Source organism: Python bivittatus, unplaced genomic scaffold (assembly GCF_059951505.1).
Source record: "Python bivittatus isolate LINGU-HERP-01145 unplaced genomic scaffold, Pbiv_v1 ctg000980_np1212, whole genome shotgun sequence".
Classification (NCBI taxonomy): Eukaryota; Metazoa; Chordata; class Lepidosauria; order Squamata; family Pythonidae; genus Python; species Python bivittatus.
The window spans coordinates 21,284,735-21,300,855 of NW_028277125.1; the positions used below are offsets into that span (position 1 = coordinate 21,284,735).

Here is a 16,121-nt window from a genome sequence, read left to right on the forward strand (position 1 = left end):
AGTAAGCAGAAAAAAAGAACATAGTACAAACATGTCATGTTTCATGTACAGTCAGTTCTGTTGTGTAGGCAAAATGTTTATACTATGACACATTGGGCATTATAAAATACAGTAGTACCAAATTATAGGGTATACATTTCAGTAGTCTTTGGAAGTATTTAAAAAAAAGCCTCAGGAATTTATAAGTTGCAGTTGAAGGAACTTTTACAAAATATATAGTAGCAGAGGGAATATAATTTCTTCCATGATTCCAATCTGACAGGGCCCATTTTAGCCTTTATTTAGAGTATAGGCCATATTACACATTCAGCATAACTCCCATTCTTCTGTTAAACTGTGTAATACTGGGGATCTTTGAGACTTACTTTGTAAAACTGTGACCTGGCATTTCAAGAAATTAAAAGAGAAGAGGAAGAGAGAGTCACTGAAGAAATGGAATTGGACAGGTAGGAAGCACTCATGGTCATCCATAAACCTAATTGTAAAGCCTTAGATAACTCACTGTCTTTCTGCATAGCTTATATCAAAGAGCTGCTATCAGGATGAAATCAAATAATGTCAGTACATACTGCTTTCAATTACTTGGGGAAAAAATCAGGATCCAAAGTGTGATAAATAAATTTAGTCTAGCTAAAAAGTTACCTGGTTATTGATGAGCAAGGAAGGTTATCACATTATGAACAGGGATAGTTTGATTTCTCAAATACCAGTTTGATCCAGGAAACCTGTTTGATTTCTAGTTTATGCTAGAAATGTCATTTAAAGAACTAAAGTCAATAGTCTTTCTTTAAACTAATAAGACCATAGAAAGTACAAATTATGCAGACTAAACTGGAGGCCTATTGAATATGATGTTCAAAATGCTACTTGTTCACAAAACAGAGCTCAACTTATTTCTAGAGGAAATAATTTGCAGCTTATCTGGCCAGCCATCAGAAGCTAAGTAGGGTCAGGACTGGCTACTTCTTGAATAGGAAACTATCAGGCTAGATTGGGAAATTGAAAAATCTCCCAGAAGAAGTCACCAGCAAAACTAAGACAACTACATGGATGTGTTCATGAAGTCCCTTGGACTCAAAGCAGGCTTTACCTTTTAAAACCTGCATTCAAAACAAAACTCAGCTGGAGTGAATATGCATGCTGCTGTCAAGGGTCTCAAAATGGACAAGATTTTCTTAAGTTTTCTTAGAATCCAGCATGAGCACAGAACAAAAGCAGCATTTCCAAAGACTGCATGTGCTATAAATTTAGGTTTTGCAGATAGATCTGTAAGCTGAGCTCATAAAGGAAAAAGAAGAAGTGTAGACTTTCTTGTAAGGTGAAGATCTAAATATAAATCCTCCATACTTATTTAGGTAGAGATGTACTATAAATTAAGATAAACATGAATTTAAGAGTCAGATAATGGGTTAGGAGTGTTCAGAATGGAATGAGATGCCTTCTCGGTTTTGTATACATGAACATAACTCTATCCTAAATATTCTACTTTTCATTTTGGGTAGTGCATATGGATTTCCTGATCCAGGCATATTATATACATGAACTGAATGTATGTCACTAACCAAATGATGCATATATGATTGGTCCTAATTACTAGCAGGACTATTATTGTGATGTTCAAGATTTTCTCTTTAGGTTGTGTCTTGTAGAAAATTTAGGCCTATACTTTTAGATTTTTGTAAAGCATGTTCAGTAACTTGGTTTCTTTTCATGTTCAGATGTATTCTTGCAAAGTCAAGCAGGTTATAATTTCAGTTTTTACCATGATATTGCAAAACTGGTACATAGCTATTCATATAAGAGTTTTCCAGCATAGTTCCATAAATCACTCCCATATATATAAGTTTCCATCACCACATTTTTCTTGTGCACTTGATTGCAACAGTTTTGATTGGTTTTAATTAACTTAATTAATTTAATGTTATAGTGATGTGATTATAATTTCTCAGATTGTCAGTTACCTGAATCCTAACTGCTGTAAATATGTAACTTTTCAGTACAACATATAGAGAGATGCTAACTTAAATTATCTGAAAATCTGCCTCCTAAATTCATTCTTCACTCTAGGCATCAAATGTGAGATTTTGAACATTCCTAAGAGAAAGTGGGCATTTCTGTTACTTTTTCATAATACTCTACAGTCAGAGACTTAAAAGTGTTTTAAATCAATAAAACTTCATATTAATCTAAGGGGAGAAACCTGTGAATGTTATACGGGTTTTCAAAGGATTTCCTTAATAATGAAATGCTATATCAGTGAATGTATAACTTCAGGCAGTATATTATCTGTATATGTTGGGAATAATTAAACTTGAATGACTTATTTGAGATTTCTATATAAAGAATAATTACAAGCATGGGATGAAATGGGATTTTTTTTTCTTTACAAAAATCAGACCAGCATTTCTACTTTACCCTTTTTGTAGGTTCTCAAAGAATGTATTTCCTCTCTAATTGGTCATCTAAGAGATCCCCTTTATAATGACATCATCCTAGATATATTCATAGAAATATCAGATTATGAACCGGAACTGTTGGCTGATTTGCTGCCTATACTGAAAGAGACGGGGGAAACATTTCCTAATTTGATAGGGCAAATGGCAAAGATCTATGGAGCTGTTGGACAAGTCGATGAGGTATGTGCTATTTCCAAAATTATTTTTAAAAGAAACTTATATTCTACTGTGCTCTTAGCCCATAGTCATAATACTAGATTCCTCTTGAAAGGAGAAGTACGCATGACTACTATTACTACTACTATTACTACTACTGATAATAATAATGGCATCCGCTTTGGTGATCTTCTGAGAAAAAGTCAATAACATCCCACAAGTGGACAAAGTTATTCAAATAGAATTAGGCTCTAGTTTTCAAGTTTTCATAATTAGAACAACAAGCATTGTCTACTTTCATGCTTGTTCCCCTTTTTTTACAGCTTGTGACTTTGTATAAAGTAAAACATATCTGAATTGATAGATTATTAATATGGATAAGTAGGCAGCTATTGGTTGCCACTCCCTTCACCTCTTTCCCACCACTGAGAGGCTCCCACATCCACTTTTTAGAAGTTCCGTCCAAATGCCAATGGCAAGATTCCACCCTCCAGAAACCATTACAATGCCCATCACTTCCTTTCTTTGGGGCAGTCCTATACAGAAACCAGTCTAGTTTGGTGTTATAAATTGTAATTTGCTTCAACAAAAAAGGAAGTTGTCAAAAGTAGAAGAGAGAGCTTACCATTATAAAATTCCGATGTCGATGCCTGGCATTGGTCAAATCCAGAAGTTGGTGAGTACAGCAAGAAGAAATCAGTAGTTCATCTATAGCTGTCTTTTCTGTTGGAATGAACTGCATATAGAAAGATGTCTAAGGTGAATTAAACCAGTTGTCCCACACTTTCAAGGGTCTCAGAGTTTCCCAGCCTTGTTACCTGTAATCTTTTAAATGGAGCACTGGGAAGTGAATGTGGACCTTTCTGCACACAAAGCATATTCTTCATTCAAAGGTATGGTCCTGCCTTGGCATGCAAGGCTACCACAGACAAAATGAGTGGACCCTGTGCAAATGAAGGGGGGGAGAAAAAACAGGAAAGTCACATGGTAGGAAAAAAGGAAAATAAACATCTGTGTCCATGGAATTATGCTTCTGAACCATATGTATTCCAACAGATCCTTTTTCAGAACCAATTTAGGCAAAATCTGAATCCTTGTCTGCCTTTTTTTCCAGTCCTGGATGAATCATACAATACTTAACAGAAATCTGCAGTCAAAGCTAAGTGGCATTAAGACCTAAACAGTGATACTGTCATAATCTTTCCCACAAAAAAATGCTATGATAGAATCAATAATAAAAATGTGTCAATATACAGAATGAGAAATATTATTGCCCTTGAAAAATATTTCATATATGTATGATTATTTCTTGTTTAAATTCTCAAGGAATTAACACCATCTCTGTGTAACAAAATCATGTGTACTGTATATGTAACCTGATCACTTTCACCCAAAACTGAATGAAATCAATTAATTTCCTGAACTTTTCTTAGAGTTTTATACTCTAAGAACAATAGCATGCCAAGCACTTTGCAATAATTATGTTATAGATCATCCTTGGTTTAAGCACATTTTGTTTGCTATGAAAATATTATATCTATTAGGTTTATCGTAGTTTATATTATTTTTCCTCTGGATATATTAGTCCCTGTAAGTTGCACTTGTGTAGACATTTCACTTTTAAGAATCATATACAGCTGAATTACAATGTCCTTCCTTAAATGACTGGAAGGAACCACACTTGATTATTGCTAGGAAATGAGTGGAACACGTTAAATGCAAGCATTTCCTAAAATGCGCCTCAATTTACTACAGTTATTCCTCACACTGCAAATTCAAACAAGAAAGTGACTTCATCTATCACATCATGAAACGTTTTTCCTTGAATTTTGATGCTAGATTTTTACCATCTAGCACCTTAAATATTAGCATTCAAGAGAAATGTTCTGTTTGTTCTATGGATATGACTAATGACTGTATTTCAGATCCAAAATTGTTTATTCCAGGATGTGTGTGTGTATGAGAAAGTGTGTGTGTATATCTAAACTCTGCCTTGTATATAATTTGATATGCAAGGTTTGTTTTTGTTTTTAGCCTCACCAGTTTGCCTACTGGAAAGCATGTCTTGCCACAGGTTGTGATGGCTGTGCACACTCTGAAAATGATTTGGAAGAACCGCTTCAGATCTACACGAGCCTAGCACCTCTGTGCTAGTCATTACAGCTTCTGCATGAGCCTGAAAAAAGATGTTGCTGCTTTAAAGAATTAATTCATTAAAGCCAATCTTGAAGTGGTAATAGCAACATCTTTTTTTTAGGGCCCTGAAAAGGGATGTGGCTGCTTTAATAAACAGGAGAAAAGTGCTTATATGAGATCTGATGCAGTTCTTCCTAACCATTTTCAAAGTGCAGAGTTCTTCTTGTGTTCCTTGCAGCATTCACTTTCTGTATAGGCAAGGCCCAACCCAAATGGTAACCACTTTTTTGAATATCTCAATATCCCAAGGGCCTAAAGAGATTAAGGAAATCTCTGATTTATAACATTGCTGATTTATTTGATTATTTATTTATCTATCACTTTTATATAGCCACCCATCTCATAATAAAGTCACTCCAGGTGGCTTACAATAAGAACGATCATAAAATCCAAATGTTAAAAACTACAGTTAAAAGACATCCACAATATTATTAAGAGCAAAATAGTGGAGAAAACTGATGTGAAAAACAATGCAGCCGTCTCATCAGATCACCATTTCCTTGAAACACAGCCATGTTTTAAGGGACTTCTGGAAGGATGTCAAAGATGGGGTGGGAGAACAATGTTTTACAGGGCAGGTGCCATGGCAGAAAAGGCCTGTCTCCTGGGTCTCCCCAGATGAAACACTTTCGCAGATGGGACCTGCAACATACCTCTTCTGCTGGACCTGATGGGACGGGCAGATGTAATCGGGGAGAGGCGGTCCCTCAAATAACCCGGCCCCATGCCATGAAGGGCTTTAAAGGTAAAAACTAGCACCTTGAATTGGACCCGGAAGCAAACTGGCAACCAATGCAGCTCACGGAATTGAGGTTTAATGTGCCATTCTAGAGGCACACGTAACTGCCTGCACCACTGCATTTTGCACTAGCTGAAGCTTCCGGATTCATGGGTGGCCCCATGTAGAGCTCATTACAGTAGTCCATTTGGGAGGTGACCAGAGCATGAGTGTCTGAGCAGAGCCTCCTGGTTCAGGAATGGGCGCAACTGGCACACAACACAAAGCTGTGCAAAGGCACTCCTAGCCACAACTGCCACCTGCTCTTCAAGCAGGAGTCGCAAGTCTAGGAGGAGTCCCAAGTTGCACACTGAGTCTGTTTGGGGCAGTGCAAAGTTTGGGGCATCCAGTACCAAAGATGGCATAGTCCCTGAGCTATAGGGCCCCAAAACCCAGAGCCACTCAGTCTTGCCATGGTTTAGCTGAAGCCTGTTGTTCCCCATCCAGGCCCCCACAGCCTCTAGGCACGGGGATAGGACATTAGCAGCATTGCTTAAGTCGCCAGGGGCAAAAAGGTATAGTTGGGTATCATCAGCATACTGATGATATCTCACCCCATGGGAACAGATTATCTCACCCAGCAGCTTCATGTAGATGTTGAATAGGAGAGGGGAGAATACTGAACCCTGTGGAACCCCACAGAGTAGAGGACAAGGGTGGGATCTCTCCTCTCCAATTACCACCAACTGGAATCAACCCTAGAGAAAGGAGGAAAACCAGCACAATACATTACTGTCCATCTCCAATCCCCAGAGCCAGTCCATAAGGATACCATGGTCAATGGTATCGAAGGCCACTGAGAGGTCAAGCAGAGCAAGGATGGATGAACAACCTCCATCCCGCTCCCACCGGAGATCATCCAAAACTGCAGCCAATGCCATTTCCATCCCATACCCAGGCCTGAATCCTGACTGAAAGGGGTTCAGATAATCCACTTCATCTAGAGTCCTCCAAGGCTGGTGCATGACCAGCTTCTCAATCACCTTCCCCAAAAAGGGGAAGTTAGATACTGACAAAAGTTGTCCAGTAGGGTGGGATCCAGCAATCATTTCTTGAGGAGGGGGCAGACCAACACCTCCTAAAAGGGTGGAGGGACAACCCCCTCACTCAAGGAAGAATTCATGCACCACTACCCACACAACACCCCCCCCACAGCAGCTTTAGTTATCCAGGAGGGGCATGGATCTAGAGAGCAGGTGGCTGAGCTCACAGTCATAAGGACCCTATCCACAGGCCCAACAGGTTCAAACTGTTCCCAAATAACAGGGCAAAACTCTGCATTGGGACCTGCAAAGAAGCCGGCATCCAGCTGAGAAAAAATTCAAGTGACTTTGTCCAACAAATGCTGTGTAAATTCTTCTGCACAGCCCTGTAGGGGGATCTCTGACCCCCCTCTCCCCAAGAGGCATGTGTCACCTGAAACAAGGCCATAGAAAGGCTGTCTGTGGATGCAATAAGGGCAGAGAAGTATTGTCATTTCACCGCCTTTACCACACGAAGTAGGCCTTAATAGCTGCCTAACGTGTTTGGTTGAGTTCGACCCTTGTCAAGCACCAGTGACGCTTTAGATGTCTCTTCTCTTGTTTCATTTTCCTCAGTTCCTCTGTGAACCACGGAGAATGATGGGATCCATGAGAAGGGAGAGGTTGCATAGGCACGATCCGATCCATTGTTATTTACTAAAAAATCTGAGCATTGGCATTGTAGTATACTGAATTAAAATGTCTTCTGTCCCAACATACCAACTTAATTGGAAACATGATCATTAAGAGTTACCTCCTTATTCCACCAATGTTGGTTTCTTAATATAATATATTAATTTCCCTGAAACATTAACCATTATTATTATTAAGATTATGTCCCTAGAAATATTTGGGAACATTGTTTTTTCTTTGCATGAGTATAGACCCATAATATTTTTTGATTATCCTGTAGAATGAACTCCAATTGTTTAATCTGCAGATTGTCATGTAGTGACAGCACCTACAAGTAATAAATCTTACTATATGAGAATGTAGCCATTGGCTTCTTGACAGGCTATCAACTTTCTGATAAATGGCCTGCCTCCACACTTGAAGGCCCATTTCATATGACTGAACAAAGAGTAATTTAGTAAAATGTTACCAGGTTACTATGCTTTGTATTAGATATTGTACATAATATGGCAAGAAGTAACCAGTATAATAAGAGCACAGAAAAATAAACGATCTGATAAATCCTTTGATAAAGGTGCCTTAAAATGTAGCTTAAAATGAGAGAGTGTGATTAAATATTTATTTATTTATATTTATGTATTCATTCATTCATTCATTCGACTTATATCCACCACAGTTCAAGGAGACTCTTGCCAGTTTACATACATCCATTAAAATGATAAAAAAAAGTCTGTGGTATAAATATAAAGAAACACCCATCAATTACGTAAGCATCATGATGCATCACATTATAACTAATAATGCAATTTCAATTCCTTGAAAGATTTCCAAAATAGTTTCAGTTTTTAATTACTTATGGAAAGCCAATAATTTGGGGGCTGTTCGGACTTCTGGATGGAGCTATTCCAAATTGCAGGTACAGCAGCAGCAGCAGCAGCAGCAGCAGCAGCAAAATAAATAAGTAAATAAGTAAATAAATAAATAAATAAATCCTACAACGCTTGTCACCTCATGAAAGTAGGGGACCAAAAGGAAGTTCTCCCAGGACGTCTTGAGTTGGGCATGTTGAAATTGGTCAGGGAAGGTGGTCCTGCAAGTATTCCAGTGCCAAAGAATATAGCAACGATTCTTCACTGGGAGTAATTACCCCTAAGGGGATAATTTGGGCATACCTGGGGGTAATGGAGCAATTTGTAATGACATGTTTGTGAGTTGAGGATTCAGTCTGTTTTTTTGTTTTTTTTATGGGGATAATGACATTATTCAAGACTGGGAAAAGGGGTAATTAGGGCGAACAGTTTAAGAACTATTGGCATATATGGTTTTTAAAGTCAACATCAGCACTTTGAATTGTACTTGGAGACTAATAAGGACCCAGTGCAGGGCCCAAAACACAGGGGTATTGTGTTCATGTCAGTAAATACCCACTACCAACTGGGCTGCTGCAATGTGGACCAATTGAAGCTCCTGGGTGGTCTTCAGCGTGCATTGTGGTAGCCCAGATGAGTGATGATGAGGGCATGGTTTATCATCACAGTGTCCTAACGCCAGGTAAAGTTGCATCTGGCCATAGCTGGGCAAAGTTTCCCCTGACCACAGCTTCCAGCTGCCCATTTGGCAGTGTCTGTGAGCCTTGAAGGAACCCCAAGTCATGGACCTGCTTCTTCAGGGGCAGCACCACCCTCTGAAGAGGCTACACTTTGAAGAACAAATAGCAACTTCATCTTGCATCAGGCCATGCTAATCACTGGGGTTAAGTGTACTTAATTCTGGGTTGGATTTGTTCCCAGAGATTTTTAAACTTTCCTAAAAGGGCTAGAAAAAAAGATTATTTTTCCAATTTGTTTTACTGCAATGTAGTTATGAGGATAGTAGAATGGTATTTCTGCACAACCTCAGACTGGACCTTGTGATGCACCATGAATGCATACACTATATACAAAACTGTAGAAAATCCTTGTCTGATGCTATTAATATTGTTCGAACTGATTGCAGATTTAACTAAACCAAAGCTCTGTTGCACTTCAGTGTTAACATTTTATCTGTTTTACTGTTTCCTGGAATATCCTGGGTGGTCTTCTCTTTAAGCATTTATATCATAGTTATTCTGTTACACAATTTACTTAAATATCTTGTTTAAACTACTGTTGTTTATAAATGCTTTAGCATTTATCCTGACTAATTAATATTCTCTAGAAGACAGTGTCAGTCTTTCTGACGTCATAGCAATTTCTCCATTACAAACGTTAAATTCCATTGCGGTTAATCTATCAGAAGATGCTTATGGGCACTAAGAAGGGAAGATAGCCTTATCTGTGCTATCTTCCCTTTCTCTCCCTTTCTTCTTAGAGTTTGCCAGGAAGGGACAGATCAGAACCAAAAGAAAGCTTCTTCCCTCTTTCCAATTTATCCATTCATTTCCATCTAACCCTTTCCTCTTCTAATCTTTCTCCTTGTCAGATGTCTGGATTGGTGGTGCTGGTTCTTACCTTTAAAGCCCTGCATGGCATGAGGTCAGATTATTTGAGAGACCACCTATCTCTACTAGTTTCTGCCCATCTATATAGCAGAAACCAGATGACAGATTTCCTTCTGTGAAGTAATGGTATTTGGTGGGATCCAGAAGGCATGCCTTCTCTGTCATGGTCCCTGCCCTCTGGAACAACCTTCCGCCTGAGATAAAATGGGTCTGATCCTGCTGGCCTTTTGGAAAATCCTTCTTCCCTCAGGTGTTGGGGTCAAGATGTTGTAGAGCTTGGCATATATGTTTTGTCTTCATGCTGTTAGAAACATTTTAATAATGCCTCAACTGTGTCTTTTCTATGTGAAAACTATGGGGTTTCTGTGGAGTCCTTAGGGTTCTCTGAACTTGGTTGTTTTCTTGCAAACGTTTTGTTACCTGGCTAGGTAACATCTTCAGTGCTAGCTGGAGATGCTATGTAGGTTCAGTGCTGTGGGGTGCTATGTTATGCTATGGGGTGCTTCAGTGCTATGGGGGTTCTTTTTTTTTTTAGTTATTTTTTAGTTATTTTATATTGTATTTATGTTTCTGTTAGTTGCTCAGAGTTATTTGGCTAAAATGGGTGGCCATATAAATTTGATAAATAAATAAACCAACAGACAAACTAATCACTTATAGAGGTATCCTCCCCAAGTCCTTTTACAGCTCTGCCCATTTCTGCATTTCTATCTATTCCTTCTTCTGCTTCTCTTCTTCCTCTGGTAAAGTTGGCTGAGAAGTTTATTCAGCTCATTTCTTTAATGGTACAGATCAAAATTCCCAATATCTTCATATATAGAGTGAAAAGAACTTGAGGTTTTAAAATGTTGAATATGGGGGAAATTGAAACTGACAGATTCATCCATTACTACCTTCTGGGTTTCCTTACCTGCTCTAAAGTGATTTGTGTGTGTGTGCGTGCGTGCACATACACACACGCGCCTCAAGTCAGTGTTGACTCCTAGGGACTGCCTGGACAAGTTCCTACAGTTTTCTTGGCAAGATTTCAGAAGTGGTTTGCCATTGCCTGCTTCCTAGGGCTGAGAAAGTGACCAGCCCAAGGATGCCCAGCTGGCTTTGTGCCTAACGTGGGATTAGAACTCATGGTGTCCTGGTTTCTAGCCTGGTGCCTTAACCACTACACCAAACTGGCTCTCTCTAAAGTGATTACCAGGCCCAATTGGACTAATGTTCAAAAGGACAGTTGAATGAAAAAAGAATAAAAGAAAACATCCAGAAGGAAATAGTCATGCACAGATATTTGTATGAGTTCCCAGTGCATATGTTCCTGGTTCCCAGAGGCTCCATTACATCCACCCATGTATTTTAGACATGGTATGAAATATCCCTCATTGATTCTAATTGTACTGATACTGACAAGAATGATTTGGATCCACAGAAGTGCAACCAGAGTTTCACTCACCCAGTGGGGTTTCTTCCATCCTTCCTCCTGCTGCATCCCCTTAATTCCCTCCAGAAACAGTACAAGGTATTATAGCTGTTGTAGAAATTTGACACATCATCTTCATAGGAAAAAATGCTGTCCATTCGTGCAAAGGACATTCTGGATCAAAGCCCATAAATTGGGAGAGTAATTTATCCTGTTCAGTTTATTAACTTGCTATTCCTAAAAAGTCAAAATTATTATTTTCCAACATTACAGATTGGCTCCTGTTCATTGTAGGAAATGGAGACAATCAACTGTTGTATTAATTATTTATTTTTGTCCCTAAGTGTGGTGTGTGCCTCCAAGTTTCCTATAGTGAATTCTGTCTCTAAAGCCTAGAATCTATACCACTGGATATAATGAGCTGTTTGCGTCATGCAGGATACTATTTCTAATCCACTAAATTCAGTATTTTGTTTGGTTACATTCCCATCATGATAACTTGCCAGTATGATCCCTAGCCAAGGATTCTGTCTGGCTTCCCCCAAATCTTAGGCAGCAGTTTTATTTGGAATGGATGACAGTCAGTAGGCTGATCTCCAGCATCCCTCTTCATCTCAGTTTGTTTCTCCCCCCAAGAAGGAGAGAGAAATGGGAGGAAAAGAGATCTGATCCAGGTGTTCTTCAGAGTTCCATCTGTGTGTGATTACTGGGGAGAGAAGAAGGCAGAGAGATGGATTCCCCACTCTGAAAGTAGAGGATTTACCTGAGGAAGTGCTAACATGCTTCAGTCTCTCATTACTTCCAAAGGCAAAAGCAATAAGGATGTTGCAAGAAGAAAAGGTGCAGACAGAATAGTTGCACTTCTAGCCTGGTAGATTATGGCCAAGCCAGTTTACATCATTTTGGAGGCAGCAATGAAAGTGACAGTAAGGAAGAACAGCGTGTAAGGCCCTGTGTCATGGTAACATGCTGACTAGGACAGTATAAATAAAACACAACAGCTAGAGCAGAGTAAGCCATTGATGGAAAACCGATCTAGCTTTTCTCTAGGTATTTTCTCATGTTCTAAGTAAAGACAAGGGTCAAATGAACAACTATCTTTGATGAGGAATTTCCACAAACAAATTCAGACTACAGGTAGTCCTTGTTTGGTGACCACAGTTGGGACCAGCAACTTGGTCATTAAGCAGAGCAGTCACTAAGTGAAAAATTGCATGAGTGTGACTGTGCTTATAATTTTACTTCAGCTTTCCTTTGCTTTACAATGTCAAAAGGATACAACCCCAAACAGCCAGGTGAGCCCAAATGGCAGGGAAGGTTTCCAGAACTCGACTCATGAGGAAGCTGGGTAAAAGGGCAAATCTTACAGCTCTTTTTTCCCACTCCTCTGCCCTTTGCAATGCTCACCCCAGCACTGGGATAATTAGCAAGAAGAGAATTAATATTTGAATTTACATCATTGGCGAGGAAGGGATTATATGCCATCTGTATACTACAACATCCAGGGATGAGAAGTGTGGTGGTGGGAAACTAGTATTTTATCTCTTTTCTTAACTTCAAATGTTAAGGATCATTTGGTGAAAGGACAGAGAAACTGTACCTGCTGTATAAAACTTACATGAATGTAGTTTTATGCAATTATGTTCTTTCCACATGATCAATAAATTACAGGTTGTCCTCATTTAACAACCATTCGTTCAGTGACCATTCAAATATGTGACAGTACTGAACGAGTGGTAGTTTTGACTGGTCCTCAAAGCTCTGACCATCACAGTGCCCCCGCAGTCATGTGATTGTGATCCAGGCACTTGACAACTAGCTCAGATTTCTGACCATTGCAGGGTCCCATGGTCATGCAATCATAATTTGTGGCCTTCCCTGCCAGCAAAGTCAATGGGGAAGCCAGCAGGAAGTTGGAAGTCACGATCATGTAATGTCCTTGCTTAACTATGGTAATCAGGGACTTCTGGAACTGCCATCACTAAGTGGCACAGTCACATGACATCATGCTTTATGACCGCATCGTTTAGTGATGGAAATTCTAATCCCAGTTACTGTCGTTAAGCGAAGACTACCTGTAGAAGGTTTTTTTCTTTTTTAACCTTCTATAACCTTTGTAGCCCTGCTATGTGGTTCCTTGATCCTGGGTAAAAAGGACTCAAAAATGATTATTTCAAAGCTATTTTGTTCATCAGTTTTCTGACAAAAAGATGAATTAAGGAAAATGCTGTAAAAAAAAAAAACTTCATTTATTAGCAGACTCAAATGTTTATAAGGTATAGCAAGTTAGAACAGCAAGGTAGATAGACTCAATTACAGGAGCAATGGGTGCACTGTCTAAAGGACAGATCATCCAGAGAAGGTTGGTCTATGTGGTCATGAAGAGTCAACACCAGCTTCATGGCATATAATCAGTATATCAAATCCCAGGTTTTCCTTGGACCATAATAAACAATTCTGACTGATCTACTTTTCAAATATTATGATTATTTTTTTTTCATTTAATCTCACTGATGTGTAATATATAATCTAAAATTTTCATGCAAACTCAAATGTTCTCCAGGAATGGTTGGATCCTTATGCAGTTAGGATACTAGACTTGCTATCAAAATTAGGAGCAAGGAATGGGATTTGGGTTAAATGTTATTGCGTCATTTCCAAAGATTTATCCAAAAATTGTGGGTAGAAAGTGCCAATTCCACAATGCTTTCAACTTTTGTTTATAGGAATTAGTGAGGTCTGCATTCTCTTTAAATTATCAGTGTTTTCATGAAAATCCATTTTCATTCCATGAATTCATGAAAACCAAACCACATCTACACTCAGTAATTTAACTCTGCCATGCCTGACCATCTTCATTTTTGTGGGGAAAAAATGACCTATGTATAGTTTTTAATTAAACTATGTCTTCATTTAGGAATCTCCCCATAAATAATTGCTTTCAAAGCAACTTGCAACATACTTGCATGCAATACCAATAATAATTAATTCAGAGAATAAAAGAAATATGAATAAGCTTTTCACTTCCAATCAATGTAACAACAGGTTGAATATATACTGAAATTTGAAATGTTAATTAAGGTGACAGAGGGTCTTATTTTATAGATAACTACTTTTTGACTTGGCTGTTGAATGACATTCCTCATTTTATTGTGTTCTCTAGTTGAGGACTGCGTAATAATTCCAGAACCAAAAAAGAGCAGGATTCTTGAAATTGTAAAATGATCAGTAGCATAACAGCTAATCTGGTCACAATCTTCCTGATTGCAGAGAGATACATTGCATTTTTATTTCAGTTATAATGAATTTGCTTTTTTTAGACAAGTTAGCTCATGAACATTTTATGCAAATCCATGTCTTATTTATTAATACATTTTTTTCTTGATTGGGAAGTCATAAGTAGCCACCCTAAAAGTACAGTGGTACCTTTACTTACGAATGCCCCTACTTACAAAAATTTCGAGATACGATCAGCTCCGGCCCCAAAAATTTACCTCTACTTACAAACTCGCCTCGACTTACGAGCTGTTTTTCTGCCCGTGCCACATGGTCTGTGGCCATTTTCCGCCTGTTCCACGTGGTCCGCGGCCATTTTTCCGCCCATGCCACGTCCACGGCCATTTTCCGCCCATTCCACGTGGTCCGCGGCCATTTTTCCGCCCGTTCCACGTGGTCCGCGGCCATTTTCCGCCCGTTCCATGTGGTCCGCAGCCATTTTTCTGCCCGTTCCACGAGGTCAGTGGCCATTTTTCCGCCCCTGACGCGTGGTCAGCGGCCGTTTTTCCGCCCCTGACGCGTGGTCCGCGGACGCCGGAACGGATTAACGGTAATTACATTGATCCTTATGGGAAAATTTACTTCAACTTACGACCAAATCGACTTGCGATCAGAGTCACGGAATGGATTAAATTCGTAAGTAGAGGTACCACTGTATTTCTGATCATAAATTGACTGGTTAAGATCAAGAAGCAACTGCAAATTAAAATTTATCCAATAGTTTCTGAAAATGATTAAGGGCAATCCCTTGTCCATTGTTTTTATATGTCACACTTTAAAAAAATTAAATAGATTTAGCTGAGACCTATTTTATATCTGTATAAGTAGGTGGATATTTTTTAACGTTTTATGACTAAATAGAAATCTCCTTTGAAAGCAAAATAGGCAAAACCTAGTTTCTCTTTTAAGAAAATCAACTGATCTGTGATCTTGTCATATTATTTATTACTCATAAGGAAGACGATTGAAGTTCAAATAAGCATAGCTGATCTCTAAAATCATTTTTTTTGAAAAATGAATGAATAGGATACTCATTAAAATAATAAAACAATCTGACATTATTTCACAATAGTATTTCTGAAAGCCAAAGAGAACACAATTTTGTGTGATGATGGTGATGTCCATTTGAGTAATATTGTTTCCACATATATGTGGACTTGCTGACCTTTCTTTTTTCCTTATCAGTCAAGTGATATGGCTTATCTAGTGCCCTGGATCTGTCCCAAAGTTGTCTTATACTGGTTGACACTAAGATTTTGTTCATATACCATCTTGCATGATAAAACAAATGTTAAGCTCTGGGTTAATCTCTAGAATGCAAGGAAAAAATAAGATGGTTCTATACATTTCAAAGAAACTATACATAATAATCATTGGCTCCCCTTCCCACGATGTCATTAAAAATCTTTACTAAAATCTCTGAAGTAGTTTTACATGTAAAATGTGTGTATATACCCAAATTCTGTAATTTACAAACTGATTCAACGACAGAAGACATCTGACCTTTTCAGAAACTTTCCCCAAAATGACAAGATACAAAATATTAACTAAGAAGCACAATCACATGGAACACACCACCTATAATCTGGTTCACCCTCCCTCCCTCCCTCTTCTCTTTCTCTCTTTCCTTCTCTTTCTCTGTCTTTCCCTCTCTTTCCCTCTCTTTCCTTCTCCTCTCCTCTCCTCTCCTCTCCTCTCCTCTCCTCTCCTCTCC

The 16,121-nt window shown here is 38.7% G+C and overlaps 1 protein-coding gene across 1 annotated transcript in view; it reads left to right on the forward strand.

Moving 5' to 3' along the window:
- VEPH1 (ventricular zone expressed PH domain containing 1) overlaps window positions 1–16,121 on the forward strand; it is a 115,640-nt gene that overhangs the window by 29,677 nt on the left and 69,842 nt on the right. Inside the window, exon 5 of the mRNA XM_007427216.3 lies at window positions 2,427–2,636. Within this exon, the coding sequence (XP_007427278.1) occupies window positions 2,427–2,636 (210 nt within the window). The remainder of the gene's footprint in view (window positions 1–2,426; window positions 2,637–16,121) is intronic.